The sequence below is a fragment of the Pezoporus flaviventris genome, unplaced genomic scaffold (genome assembly GCF_033815535.1).
Source record: "Pezoporus flaviventris isolate CSIRO_AGI_PZ_B2104156 unplaced genomic scaffold, CSIRO_AGI_Pfla_v1 ptg000035l, whole genome shotgun sequence".
NCBI lineage: Eukaryota > Metazoa > Chordata > Aves > Psittaciformes > Psittacidae > Pezoporus > Pezoporus flaviventris.
Genome location: NW_026892583.1, coordinates 10,585,625 through 10,600,577, shown reverse-complemented (window position 1 = coordinate 10,600,577; position 14,953 = coordinate 10,585,625). Strand labels below are relative to the sequence as shown.

Genomic DNA, 14,953 nt, shown 5'->3' with positions numbered 1-14,953 from the left:
CCCAGCTGAATGGGAGTCATCAAGCCCAGTCCCTGCTGCTATAGTTCAGCTTTGTGGCAAAGGCTTCAGGGCCTCTTCAGCATGAAGCCATGCTGAAGAGTCTCTGCTGGTTGCTAGGAATGTGCTGGTGTTACTGCTCATCCTGCATCACAGTCTCAAACAAATGTGGACTTCCCTGTCTGTATTTCTGTCTTCTGTTAGGGATGGAATAATAAATACAAATTTTTACACAATACATATCCATCCTCTTCCATGATATATGAATGACTGTGTAGCTCTTACTTGTTTAATGCACTGCTTCATTCCAAATACATTGTTTTCCTAAAAAAAAAAAAACAACAAACCTGCAATTTTGTCAAGTTTTAATACACTGACAGTAGGCTTTGACTTCTCAGCATCTCCTTCTGTTACACCTAGCTGTTTCAAGATGAAATTCTATGATGCTGAAGCATACATACATTTTGACATCCAACCTTATACAGAGGTGCTGTTAAGACCACTACTGAGAGTGCTATTTCATCACAGAATGGCTTACCATGTATTTTCTTTGATTTTTTTAATATAAACATCCCTCAGTGCTTTGAAATTGTTGAATGTGGCCGTTAGACTGGCAATTGTTAGCTGTGATGCTACAAACCCATGCACTCTGAGAAATGCCCTTTCTTACATGTTAAAATGCTTCAGTGTTGCCTTGTCTTGTCCCGATCACTAGTGCCTTCTGCTGGAGCCCTGGGGGCCAAGCAGCCAGCACTCACCACTGGCTCCAGGACATCCAGTGGTTGCCAGAGCCCATCAAGGTGGATGTGTTCCTCACCAGGGCTTTTCCAAGGTCCAGAAAGACCAGACTGACTCATTTTAACTCTCCCTTTTTCTTTGTACATTGATTTTTTGTAATCCTGTTCTCCAAACCCCTTCGCTCCCAACTGCTCTGCGTTAAGGCACAAACACAAGTCCCCAAACCTTTCATTTCGCTGGCATTTTAGCAGCCCTTTCAAATTGTACAGTTGTAGAAGTGGGCGGCTGAAGTCTCCATACAAATGATGCCCTTTTTGTTTTCTTGGAAAGAGCCTTTGATGTTACTCTGCTAAAAATCAAAGCCAAAAGCAGGCGGGAAATATGACTTAAAGGCAAGAGCTTTCCAAGCTCAGAAGAGTGTGCAGCAGGTCCTGGCCCTCTACAACGCAGCCATGCCAGGAGCAGGGCTGTGGCTGGTCAGTGTTCTCTTGTCAGCCAGGAGACAGGCTTACCTGGCTGCTCTTGGAGCTGTGGGTAGTTGTATGTGTATCTTCTTGGCTGTTTGTAAGCCTGAAGTCACATACTGATGTGTGTGTGTGGAGCACTGACTTCCTAGTATCCGGGGGTACTTTTGACAAGGGCATACAGGGATAAGAAAGGGATTTTTGACAAGGTCATGAAGGGATAGGACAAGGGTTAATGGCTTTAAACTGACAGAGGGAAGGTTTAGATTAGATCTTAAGAAGAAGTTCTTCATTGTGAGGGTGGTGAGGCACTGGCATCGTTATTTATTAATAATAAATTATTAATCATTTATTTCTGATAGATTTTGGCAACTTTTCTATTCATTTAAGAAACTATGTATTTGGAAGCCTTTTTTGTGGGATTATTAATTTAGATTTAAGAATGTGAAAGTTTTTAATTGTTTTAGTAACGTATGTTTGGTGCAGTGAGAAACACATTAACTGTGATTAGTCTGGACTCGTTTAAATTTGATATTCAGGTAAAATAGGGGTAAGATGCATTATTAATTATTTTCAAGCTAAGGCATATGGAATCTTATTTTTTCTTTCCTGCTTTTTCTCCAGAGAAGCTGTGGCTGCCCCATCCCTGGCAGTGCTCAAGGCCAGGTTGGATGGGGCTTGGAGCAACCTGGTCTAGTGGAAAGTGTCCCTGCCTGTGGCAGAGGGTTGGAAGTGGATGAGCTTTAAGCTCCCTTCCAACCCAAACCATTCTGTGATTCTATGATTCTATGATTTTTTGTTTCCACATCCTCTCCTGCATAGATCAACTGTTCACCTACTCCAGCATCTACTCTCACCATGCCTGCACCAGTTGGGGTGCACATCTTCTTCCAGCCATGAGGCTGGGCTGGGTGCTTGTTGCTGGGTCCCCTGAATGTAAAGGGAATATTTAGGCGTTTGGCAGTAACACCCACGAAGAAAGATTTCCAACTTTCTGAAGTTAACCTTGGTAGCAGAATAGCAGGAAGTAGCAGTGGTGTGTAAGAGCAACAACACCGGACACCCATGGATACCCATTGGTGGTCTGCCAGCTGGGAAGAAATGCTGGTTTCTGCCTGTGTCCTCCCACTGTGGTGTCCTTTTATTGAGATGAAAAATGTGACTTTGGCAGCCAGAGGCAAGTCTTCGTGAGGAGTGGGCTGCCAGGGCTGGGAACACGCCTGGTTTGCTTCCCTCACGTCTCCTCAGCACTTCCACCACCTCCTTGATTCATCCGAGTGTGTCACTGCATGGCAACGGGCTTGTGGAACACCCACGCCACGTTATCTGTGCCGGGAGGAGAGGGAGACTTGCTGAGGAGCTGGAAGCAGCGATTCCTCTGTGGAGGGTGAGCATGGGATCAATGCCACTGATCCCACGCAGGGCTGGAGCTCAACCACTGCCATAGGCACCACCTCAGCCCAAAGAGGCAGCCATGGGAGCAGTGAAGGGTCTCCCTGCTGCTGTCCTTCCCACTGTCTTCAGTTTAGGACCTGCTGGCTCAGTGAGCAAGCCCATATGGCTGCTGAAAGGCAATGGCTGTGAGAGGAATGCAAGTCTCCCAAGCCTATCCAAGCCTTCCCAGCAGACAGCCAGACTTCCTGAACAAGTTGTTCTGCCTGCCCCATTTACAGGGGAGGCACGTGGGGCATCAGACCCAGCACCAGGACAGCAGCAGTGCCAGGGTAGGTACTGTCACACCACTACAAGGTGGGGCGTTTGGTCCCATCATTGCCTCTGCCACAACTGGCCACCACCATGGCATAAGGTCAACTTCTGTCTGCCAGGGCTTGGCATTCAGCTGGCAGAACCTGGGATGTGAGGCTGGATGGCGCCAGGGAGAGTGCTGTCTCCCACAGCACCTCTCCAAAGCACCCTTCCTCTTCATTCTTGTCTTCCTTCTGGTGAGAACCCACCTCCCATGTCCCAGAAGGGAAAACAGACAGCAGCAACGGGCACCAGCAAACCCATGGTGAGGCATGGTGGTACCTTCTGCTGACCTTGGCAGAGACAACCCCAGGCTCTTGCGAAGTCTCTGAAGCAGGGTGAGTGTCCTGGAGCCATGGGCTTCATCTGAAAGCCACTCAGAGCAACAGAAAAACTCAGCAGGTGGGTATCAGCCCATCTGTCTCATTCCACTTAACATTAGATGTCCACCATGAAGACATCTATATGTGAGAAGTCTCCCCAGGCTCACTTTCCAAGGCCCTGCCTTATCTCACATGTCTGCTCTAGGAAGAGATGCATTGAGTCCTTGGACAAAGGCACCACAGGGTGCCTCCACCTGTGGGCTGCTAGCTGGTGACATACCCACATGTCTGTCAGGGAAACTTGCCCACCGAGTCTTCCCTGCATCCTGGTTGTCCAAGACCATGCAGTGCTGCCACCTGCACAGGCAGATCTCCCAAAAAAGCAGATTTTGCCAAGCCCCAGACAGAGGTTTATTTAGTGGTTATTTAGAGAAGATGGACAGGGGCATTGATTCCATGAGTGCAGTGTCTCCCTCCGCATGTCAGATGTTAAACAGCTACACTGAGCGTCTAATTATCACATTAACAGCAGAGATATCAAAGAATACCGGGAACTGGGTTGACTACCAGAGTTATGCAAAGCATCTAACCTGGAGATGATTTCCCCATGTAATTACTGTGATGTTAAACATTGTTACATAATGATTACAGATTTCAGGTCAAATACCCCGTACGTCACAGAAGCATGGTGTGTTTTGACATTTATGGGAATACTTCTTATTTTTAGTTAGCTTGGTTACCATGGCAGCCGGAAGAAGTCTGCACTAGGCTCAGCTATACATTAGATTTTGGCCTCCCACTCCATACAGCCAAAAACTTTTCAACTGATTTCCCCAAAATTGTCAGCAATAAGCTGAGAAGGGTGGAATAAGGCTTGAAAAGAAACGGTCCTGCTCCCTGGTCTGTAATGGGGAAGCTACTCCAGAAGCTGCTCTCTAATGCCTGGGTGAATGCAGGTGCTCATTATCATTTCAAGTTTTACTTACTTCGACATCTCAACAAAGCAGGCTGTACTGCAGAGGTTAGTAGGGGTTGAACGGGTTTAGATCATGATGAATGAGCCATACTCTGCTCAAAGCAAGCAGGCATTGTCTGAAAAGAGAATATCCTGCAATTACCTCGGGTACCATTCCTAAGCTGCGCCCCGGGCACTGCAGGAGCCACGGCCAGAGCTGGAATTCACCAGCGGGGATGTCACCCTGGTGCACCAGTAAAGGGCGGCTTTTACAGCTCTCCTAATTGAGAAGCAAGATGCAAAATGCCTTTGCTGCCCTCCTGAGCCTCTCAGCCATTTAGCACGCTGAGAAACGATGAAGGGTGGCTGTGCTAAATAACTGGCCATGGGCACTGCATTGCTCCCACGCTCTGCTGCATGGAATAGCTCTGTGTGCTGCAGGCTTGCCATGCTGCGGCGCCTGCTGTGCTGCAGCTGAGCTTGGCTTCTGGAAAGCCTCTGGAGCTGGAGCACTGCAGAGGCAAAGGAAGGACCCTGCATTGCATCTGCAGAGTTAGGGCTAGGACACTGAACCCCTTTGGTAGGGAACAGCCACTCTATGGCGGTGGGAGGTGACGCAGACAGTGAGGTTATAAAGCACCCCATGAGCCATCACCGAGGGATGGTGTTGGGATAGACTTGGCCCTGCCATCTGCATCCCCAGAGGTGGGGGTTTTGAGCTGGGGCATTGCTGAGGATAACATCCCCAGTGAGAAGCAAGGATGGGAAGCCACTCTGGTGTGTGTGTGTGCTGAATCTCTGCTGGGGGAGAAAATGATCCCATTAGCCTTCCAGTTATTTTCCAATGAAACATGGTAATTCATTGCAGACATCCTAGAACCGATCACCACTTAACAGCTCAGAAAATCCAGGGTTGCCCTGAGCTTCCTCTCCCACAGGCAGTGCAGACCGATGCACCTTGGGTTTGGTGCACACAAGCCAGATCTCCCGAAGACATCTGGGAAAGCGACTGGGAAATGAGCAGTCACCAGAAGGACCTCAGGGGTGAGGCGCAAAGGCCTTTAAAGGCTTTTGCATGCTGACTGACCTGAGAGGGCAGCTTGGAGGCACAGAAACCTCCCTGGTGCCCAGCCAAGACCTGGGCATGATGCACATTGCTGGTGGAGCAGAGCAGCCCATGCTGGATGCCACCCAGCCCCTTTGGCCAGCTCCTGTGTGCCTCCGCTCACTGGTGCTTTGCCGTGTGTGTTCTCACACACAGGGGCAGTTTGATTTTGTTATTCCCCAGCTGCTGGTTCAGCGCAGCCAGAACCCACACTGATTGTCATGAGCACCCTGATAGGGCTGTGCACCGTTACAGTCTCCTATGGCAGGACCCTATTATGGTTAAAGAAGCCTTGAATTGTTTGTGAAACTGATACATTTTGGTTGGAGTTTCCTTTTCAATGCTGAAGACACAAGGAATATCACCCCTTCAGCACGTTTTCTCAATGCTCCCCAGCTGAGGCTTTAGGCAGCAGAGAAAGGAGGAAGACAAACCCAGCCTGTGGGAGGAAGGACAGATATTTTGGGTGGGATGACTTTAATAATGCTGTTTTCCAAAATGAGTCACAGGCCAGAGAAGGGGACATTAATCTCAGGGGAGATGAGTAAGTGGGCAGCATCGAAGGCAACGGTCAAAGGGGCATCACAATTTATACTTGCAGCTTAGCTCTTCCCATCTATTACCAATGGTTTCTGCTCTCAGTTAAAATCAGAATTTTTCCAGTGGCTCCCCTGAGTAAAAAATAAATAAATACTATTTTTAAAAATGATGCCACTTTGAAAGCAACCATCAAAGTTAGATTTACAGAATTTTCAATACCTCTCACTCTGAGGCATCATTTAAGTGTTTAGCTTCTCTTTCACAGTCCTCCTGCAGCAGTCACACATCCCCGGGTCCAGGCATATCACCAGGCTGGGAGTTACCTGACAGAGCATCTCATTTTCAGAAATGGTTTTCAGAAGATGTTTCCAGGAGGTGACAGCGAGGCAGGCACTGACCCCCAGGGCTCAGCCGCCTGCTGATACCCACGGTCACTGCTGGCATCACTGCCAAGAAGTCGCCAGAGAAGAGCAACAGTTCTTCAACATTTGGGGGATTTATCCCATTGCTACCACTGAAGTGCTGGTTTTAATAAGGAAAGTGTGTGCTCAATGATTGTAATTAAAGTCTGTTACAGGGAAAATATCATTAAATACACTGCTGATGTTCTCATTGGCCTCCCTGCCAAAGAGACATGGCTGCCAGAGCATGCAGCAGCCTCGACCACCTCCGCAGGTTACTCAGAGGGGTTTAAGCAGTTACCAACCAAGGGTTTATTTAACACCTGCTCTGTGTGGCTGGCAGTGAGTAACTCTCTTGGTGCAGCAGGTACATAAGTCTGAAGATGTTGCTCATCAGCCAGCCAAGCCCTGAGTGCTGTTGTTCGGGGAGTAGGGAAGCAGTCAGATGCTGACTCCAACTGTGATTCACATAGCTCCTGACTCAGGGCCCACTGAGGCCAGTGAAAAGTCTCTTCCCAATGTTGATACAGCCCCAAGCTCAAAACAGGGCAAATCTCCTGTGACTTGATGAGTGCTGCTTGTCTGAAACAGGAGTTGCAGACTCAGTGGTGCTCAAGTCACCACCTTGATTAGGAATTCTCACTCGCCACTTCCCAGCAGCTTTGGCTGTTTCCTACACAACAGGAAGAACTCTGACTTTGAGTGTTCTGCCATTGGGAAGCTCTCCTCTAGCTTCCAAAATCCATCTAGCCCCAGGAAACCTCATCACTACCCCAGGAAGCTGCTGTTTGCTGCCAGAAGTGAGGCAACAGAGCTGGCAACAGCCTTCAGACTGCTGCAGCAGGCTCTGAGCGATGGAAAGCAACTTGGCCCAGGCAGGAGGAGATTGGTTTGCGAGAACTGGGCATCAAGTATTCAACATCTTGGAGGTTTGGCTACAGGCACAAAGTATTTCTTGCATCCCACATGTTAAGGCAAGTTCAGCATCATCAGCAACAGTGGGGGAGTTTTTATACCCTTGCAGAAGTTAGTTAAAGGTGTACTTTGTCCCCTCCCAGCTGAAAACAAACTGAGGTTTGTCTTCTTCCCTTAGGGGAACCATAAAAAACACAACCTTAGCATCTACAGTGGCATCTAAGCCGATGATCAGTCCTTCTGGGATCTTTTGTGCAAGGACCTTCAGGCGTCCAGGTAACACGAACAGGTTCTTAAAGCCCCCCTCACTTGTGGTTGTTGCAGCCCAGTTTTCCCTGTTAATGTTCCTCACCCTTCTGCATTTGGGATATTTCAAGCCTGAGGAGGGGGCTTGTGAGGGCAGAGATGGGCTCCTGTTTGGCTATAGGCACAAAGTACTTCTTGATCCCTCATGTTCAGACAAGTTGGCAACAGTGAGATAAAATGGGCAAAGATTCCACCTGGGTTCAAAATGAAGGTCGCTCATCTGCAATAACACAGCAGCACTTTTCCTTGAAGAGACCTCAGAAACAAATGAGAGGTGGTTTCACCTGCCTGAGATTCTCCAGTGCACCTAAAATTGTGCTTGGAATAAATGAGATAACCAGTAAGAAGCTCTGAAAATTGTGCTGGGAGGCAGCTACTGCTGGAGCCCTGGAAGTTTCAGGTTTGGGACCCTGCTAGACATCTTGCCAGCATTTCTGCTGCTGCTGCTGGTGCCAAAGATGAGTGATGACCCCAGCAAATGCGCTAACGACACAAAGCCAGGAGGTGTCCTCAGCACCGAGAAGCAGCAGGGTATGTTGAACAGTCTGAATGACCTGGGGGAGTGGAAAGACAGTGAGGATATGGGCTTCAAGGTCACACATGCTTGCAGGGACTAATAAACAAGGATTTCTGCTGTCAGCCAAGAGCTCATCCATTCAGAATGACTGAGGAGAAAGAGGATCAGAGTGTGTTGGTTCATGATGGGATGAATTATCAGATGCAAATGTCCTAAAGTCATAAAAAGGCAACTTGAACCCTAGGCTGTGTCTGCTGAGATGTTTCCAGTACACACAGGGGAGCACTAGCATTCCAGTGAAAAAGGCTGGAGAGGCCCCACCTAGCTGATGAGGTACCGCACATCTCCAGAGCCTGAAGCAGGTTTCCCATGGGGCAGTGGAAGATCATCTGCTTGCATCAGATACCTGAGGCCTCTCCAGCATTACAGCAGGCCTTGGGGAAGGCCCTGGGGCACCGCAACCATGTTCTGACTCTCTCCTTTCAGGAAGGGAACCCTGACCTCTCGTCCACTGATATTTATCTCCTCAGGGTGTTATGGGAGTGCGATGAACAAAGGAGACTGCAGATCTCTTCGTCTCAGCTCATTCCTCTCATGTACTAGCTCTAGCACAGCTCAGAGCCTCATAAATCAACCTAAATTCACCCTCCTGGCTACCCATTACCTGCACACACACTATATTGTCTGTCCAGTCCACCTCTCCCCTTGAAACCCTACCCTGGACCTGAGGACCCTGTGCAATATGGGAAGGCAAAGGTGGAAGCAAACCTGTCTCCTTGCTGAGACCCACCTGTGGGGAGATGCAGGCAGGCTCCCGCTCTGCCCTTTGATGGAGATCGATCATCATTGCAGGGATGATGCTGGCCGATTAATTAGCGACAGACAGCCTTCAGCTTTGTGTCCCACTGCTCCTCGTTCCGAAGACATGAATGCTATTGATTACCCAAGTCCTGCCTTCCTTCTGTCCTGTAATCCTTTTGCTGGTGGGGATTTGGGGGGAAGATTTTGTAGCAAACATGTGTTTGCACATACACAGGCATAAACATAAAACAGTAGAGGTTTAAGAAAGCACTGTTGCCCAAAGCAAGTGAAGTTCAGTTATTTGTCATCAAGGTAATATTAACAATAAGAACATACTTAGTTGAGACAATGGAGGAAACAGCCCCTGCCTCGCAGGCAGGGTTCCCAGCACTCTGTGCCTGTGGTGTCCTGACCAGGAGCTCTGCAACCCCTGCGGGTCTTGCTGCAGTGGGCTGGGGACCTGCTCTCAGCTGCCCACCTCCACCTTTGCGGCACCACCACCTCCCTCTCATGGGGATTTAATGGACTTAAATACTGCAGAATTTCCATGGAGAAACACCAAGGTTCAGATCTTTCGTGCCACTTTGCGATGAAGATTTTCCATTTCCCAAGATAACTCCAGAATATTGCACTCAATTCTTCCCTCCAGCTTCCAGCACTGGGCAAGTGCTGGTCATTATCCCAGCCCTCACCTCCATCCTGTCAGGGAACTGGGGAGGTGGGATGAAGGGCTCTCATGCTCTCCATCCCTTTCCACCTCCCTATTTGTGGTCCCTTGGGGCCTCATGGCATCTGCCCATCTTCTCTTTCCCCATATTTCTATTTCTCAAGGAACAATTCGGAGACGCAATGCAGCAGTTGTACGCCATGAGCCAAAGGAGGTAGCTGGGACAGAGATTGGAGGGAGATATGGAAGCAGGTCCCAACACCAGAGGCTACCTCCAGACCTTGCGCCACAGCCCAGGTACTGTGGTTTTCTGATGGGTTGAACAAAGCCGCGGTGGTGTTGCGATCTTGTCATGATGTACCATAGACAATCCAAACAGCATCGCCCACTGCCCCATCTTCCTTCTGTCGATATCTGTAAGCTTGGTACTGATTTCTAATCTGCGTTTCCAGCAGACAAAGCAAACACACCAGGCGGGGCATAGAGGGGAATGGCCAGGAGCAGGCAGTTGATAACAGTTCATGATAACAGTCCCGCTTGTCATTATGAATCACCACAAGGATGCAACAGCACTTACATAGAGTCCCAATGACTGTAATTTATCTCAGTCCAGTGACATCTTCCAGAACCCCCAGAGCAGAGGCGGGATGCAGCAGAAACAGAGATACACCATTGCGGTGGGGTCCGGGGCCGTTTCCAAAGCTGAGGCTGCTGGCAAAAGACACATGAGGAAAGCAAGAGCCAGCTTAGAACACGATGACTTCTTGCTCCTTTAATTTGTAATCGCTGCTCAGCAACATTAGATAAATGGATGTGGAAGCTGGGTCAAGTAATTATTGCAGGTTCATATCTGCATGCTGCACAGTTCTTGGGGCAGTAACAGTGCTGATCACTGTAAATAACACACAGCCAGAGCACGGGGACTCTTGCCTCATGCTGAGATGAAAGTGAAGACATAAGCTGCTGTGCCAAAAAGAAAACAGCTGAATGTTTATGACCAATGGTTGCTTCCAAATGCACTGGCTGCATTCTTCTTTGTAGGGCTTTTCCCTCTTTCTTCCTATTTACATGACCAGCATATCACTACAGCAGAAATGGCATCACATACCTGTCAGAGTGAAAAATGGCCACAGGAAGCAAGAGGCAGAGCAAACAAGGAATGATGGCTTCACTTTGGCAACAGGGCAGCTAGAGAAATGAGAGCAGGAAACAAATGAACAACTCTGAGCAGACATCAAAGGGGAGAAAATGAGGAATGCTCAGCAGAGTCCATGGGAAGCCACGGTGCAAGTGATCAATATGGAGCCAGCATGAGCTTGGAGAAGCAGACAGGAAAGCACAAAGCTGCTGTGTGAGAAACACTTGGAAAGTCCTTTTCACCTGCCCCTCCTTATCAGGGTGAGAAATGGCAGCACCTTCCTTGTGCATCTCAGCTCCTGGGCTTCTCCTCCTTCTGAATACCAATGCAGGAGCTTGAAATTCTACTTGCTCACTGGATCCCAGGAACTGCACAAACCCGCTGGGGATGGAAATAACCCCTCCATGTCCCTGCCCTTAGCTGGGCCTGCAACGGATTTGGCTTTGCAAGGCTCAATCTGATAAACCCCACTCAAATCTCTTCTGTACCTACCCTAGCTTTGGCTAATGGGCAGGCATGTAGGGAGCAGTGCCTCATGTGTCCCCATGCTTGCCTATGAGACACCACAGCTCAGGATCAGCAGTCCTGGACTGCGGAGTCACCCAGGTACCCACAGAGGGATAAAATAAGCATGGCAGCAATAGGTCCCTGCTGCCATCACCACTCACACCATATCCCTTTAATCTGCACAAGACTCAGATTAACAGCGTGGCTCAGCAAAATTGGCTCCTCACAAAGGGGGAAGGCAGCCTTGTGTCCAGGTATACAACCCTCAAGTGGGGGACAGACAGCCCTGGGGTGCTTTCAGTACTTCTGCCATCTCCCCACCATGGAAACGGGTGTGGCCAAGAGCGGTGGCAAGTGCATTATGTGGTTTGGATATTCCAGAAAATAGCCTCGATTGCTGGAGTAGAGGGACCAGCTCGCAGCACTCTGGATGTGTGTAACAAGCAGCCAGAGGAGAGAGCACCAGTGAATCCCCCCTCTACTCCACTCTTGTGAGACATCACCTGGAGCACTGCGTCCACTGCCAGGGTCCCCAGCACAAGAGGGATGTTGACCTGTTCCGGCAAGTACAGAGGAGGCCATGAAGATGCTCCGAGGGCTGGAGCACATCTGCTATGGACACAGACTGTAAGAGCTGGGCTTGTTGAAACTGGAGAAAAAGAAGGCTCCAACTAGACCTTAGAGCAGCTTCCAGTGCCTAAAAGGGCCAACAAGAAAGCTGGAGAGGGGCTTTTGACAAGGGCCTGTAAGGACAGAACAAGGGGGAATGGCTTTAATCTGACAGAGAGATTTAGATCAGATATTAGGAAGAAGTTCTTCCCTGTGAGGGTAGTGAGGCACTGGCACAGGTTTCCCAGAGAAGCTGTGGCTGCCCCATCCCTGGCAGTGTTCAAGGCCAGGCTGGACGGAGCTTGGATCAACCTGGTCAAGTGGAAGGTGTCCCTGCCCATGGCAGGGGGTTGGAACTGGGTGAGCTTGAAGGCTCTTTCCAACACATTCTATGATTCTGTGACTGTCCCATTTTTTCCGTACATTTCCAGCCCCAAGCAAATCACTTCACCTCCTGGATGATCCTGGAGATCATCCCCACCAGTGGGGACCATCACACACTGTCAGGGCTCCATCTGAGCTCAGGTCTTGGCCCTTGGCCCCAGACTGGTCAAACCCTCAATGACGGGCCTGTCAGCATCCAGCCCTCCCCCACTCACAATTACTGGGCAGTTGCTGTGAGCCTGCCTCAGTCTCCCCAGCTTTGCCACCAATCTCCCTGTGTCACCCCATACTGTTGGAGCATCAGGATCCCAAAGGCAGTCTCCCTGCACCCTCAGTAACTACCTGTGAATGGTGGCAAGGGCTCATCCTTTCCTTTGGGTCCCATGCCCCACTCACGGGATCAGAAGCCAACCTTCTCAGGCCCTTCCTGCTCCCACAGCAGCTTCACAGCGGATCTGCAGCTCCTCTGAGCTCTGTCTGAAGCCACAGGCTGGACTGTCTGTCCCTGTACTCTCATACTGTGCATCTCACATCATGAGTCCTCTCCCAAGAGAGATCCAAAGATAACAATGAGGGAGGCACAGAGCAACTGCGCTAAGGGGCAGCCCCAAACATGTGCAGAGAGAGAAGAGAATGAGATAACACAGACATTCCAAGCAGTCTTATTTTTCCATTGGCTGAGAAGGAACCGCTATGCCGCAGTGCATGTTGCCAGGGTATTTTCAAAGACCTTAGACAACCTTCAGAGCATGCATGGTTGACAAGCCAGCTGCAGGAGTCCCACCAGGCCCCCTCTCTGCTCTCCACAGCCAGAGCAGCATCCCATGGGATGCTCAGGCTGCGCCCAGGCTCAGGGACCACAGCATGCCAGCCTGCATATCAACAGTCATCTTACGGAGGTGATTAATAGGAAGCTATAGCATTACTGAGCCTGTTGCATTTATTAGATACATGTGGCTATTCTAGTCACTATTACTACAGCCTCATGACCCAGCCCCTCAGCAGGTTGCAGACCTCCAGCACTCCCAGCCCCAAAAACTCACCTTGCGCTGTCAGAGGGGAACATGCTGGAGCGCCCCCTGTACCGCACACACCCCCTGTCCTCTGCAAAACGGCCACCCAAACGCACTCTTCCTGGGATGGGGGCTCCTTGCAGCCAGGGCCCTATGGCTCAGCCTCTGTGGCCCCCCAAAGCCCCCCACAGCCGAGCCGCACTCGCTGGGTCCCGTAAAAAACAACGGGAGAGAGGCTGCAAAGCATCCTGTGGCCATCGGACCATGCGGACCACCACAGTACCCTGCGGGCGCTGAGCCAACACAGTCCTGACACGCCAGCAGCACGTGGCAGGATCCTGCTGGCCCCCTGCCGCCGGCAGCGAGGGCCCCGCACCCCTTCGCAGGCCAGGATGTGGGCCTGGGGAAGCTGCAGTGTAGGAGCCTAAGGGATGCCGCCATCTTGGGGGCACCCCGGGGCAGCTGCTGCAGGCCCCACAGGGGGAAAGCGAGGCGCCCGTTCCCCTGCGGATGCTCCCGGTGGGCGCGGGGATGGATCCGCGCCGGGGAAGCAGGAGCAGCCCCCGGGCCGAGCCCAGGCCCCAGCGCCCTCCCGCCGCTCCGCACCGGAGCCCCGCGGAGCGACCCCCGCAGCACGGCCCGCGGGGGGCGGAGCCAATGGGACCGCGCGTCCCGCCCTCCCCGGCGGCTTCGGGCCAATGGCGAGGGGCGGGGCGGGGCCCTCCCGCGGCAGTCGGCGCTGAGGCGCGGGGCGGTGCGGTGCGGGTGGGTTTTGTCGCGGTGCTGGGGCCGCTGCCGCTGCTTTCCATTCCCTATGGAAGAAATGGAAGAGGAGCTGAAATGCCCGGTGTGCGGCTCCTTTTACCGGGAGCCCATCATCCTGCCCTGCTCGCACAACCTGTGCCAGGCTTGCGCCCGCAACATCTTGGTGCAGACACCGGAGTCGGAGTCTCCGCAGAGCCGTCGCGCCTCGGGCTCGGCCGTCTCCGACTATGACTACCTGGACCTGGATAAGATGAGCCTGTACAGCGAGGCGGACAGCGGCTATGGCTCCTACGGCGGCTTCGCCAGCGCTCCCACCACCCCTTGCCAGAAGTCCCCCAACGGCGTCCGCGTCTTCCCGCCGACCGCCCCGCCGCCCCCCGCCGCCCTGGCGCCGCCGCCGCCGCCGCGGAACGCCTGCCTCACCTGCCCGCAGTGCCACCGCAGCCTGGTGCTGGACGAGCGCGGGCTGCGGGGCTTCCCCCGCAACCGGCTGCTGGAGGGCGTCATCGACCGCTACCAGCAGGGCAGGGCGGCGGCTCTGCGCTGCCAGCTCTGCGAGAAGGCGCCCAAGGAGGCGGCCGTCATGTGCGAGCAGTGCGACGTCTTCTACTGCGATCCCTGCCGCCTGCGGTGCCACCCGCCGCGGGGCCCGCTGGCCAAGCACCGCCTGGTCCCCCCGGCACAGGGTCGCGTCAGCCGCCGCCTCAGCCCCCGCAAGATCTCCACCTGCACCGACCATGAGCTGGAGAACCACAGCATGTACTGCGTGCAGTGCAAGAGCCCCGTCTGCTACCAGTGCCTGGAGGAGGGCAAGCATTCCAGCCACGAAGTCAAGGCCCTGGGCGCCATGTGGAAGCTCCACAAGGTGAGCTCCGTGGTGGCTTGCACCAGCAGCCCTGGCTGAGCCCCGCGGTGGGTAGATGGCTATGGAGGGTTGTTCGTCCAGCGCATCTTGCCCCACGTGTTCTACCTTCCCCATGGTTGGCAGGGTTGGAGCATTGCCACCCATCCTCTCCCACACCAGGGCTGCATTTTGCATCCCTGCTTGAGAGGGAAGTTGCT

General features: G+C 52.0%; 2 protein-coding genes across 8 annotated transcripts in view; both read left to right on the top strand.

Annotated features, from left to right (window-relative positions):
• Positions 1 to 14,953, top strand: part of TXNDC16 (thioredoxin domain containing 16) — a 328,598-nt gene that overhangs the window by 259,634 nt on the left and 54,011 nt on the right. The gene's annotated exons all lie outside the window — the stretch shown is intronic.
• TRIM9 (tripartite motif containing 9) overlaps positions 13,843 to 14,953 on the top strand; it is a 59,262-nt gene continuing 58,151 nt past the window's right edge. For 3 of the 7 annotated variants that reach the window (XM_061462508.1, XM_061462510.1, XM_061462509.1), the window contains exon 1: positions 13,846 to 14,756. In XM_061462508.1, the coding sequence (XP_061318492.1) occupies positions 13,941 to 14,756 (816 nt within the window). In that variant the 5' untranslated portion in view covers positions 13,846 to 13,940. Of the gene's footprint in view, positions 14,757 to 14,953 lie in introns of all 7 variants that reach the window. The other 4 variants (XM_061462513.1, XM_061462514.1, XM_061462512.1 and 1 more) reach the window with 4 other exon arrangements.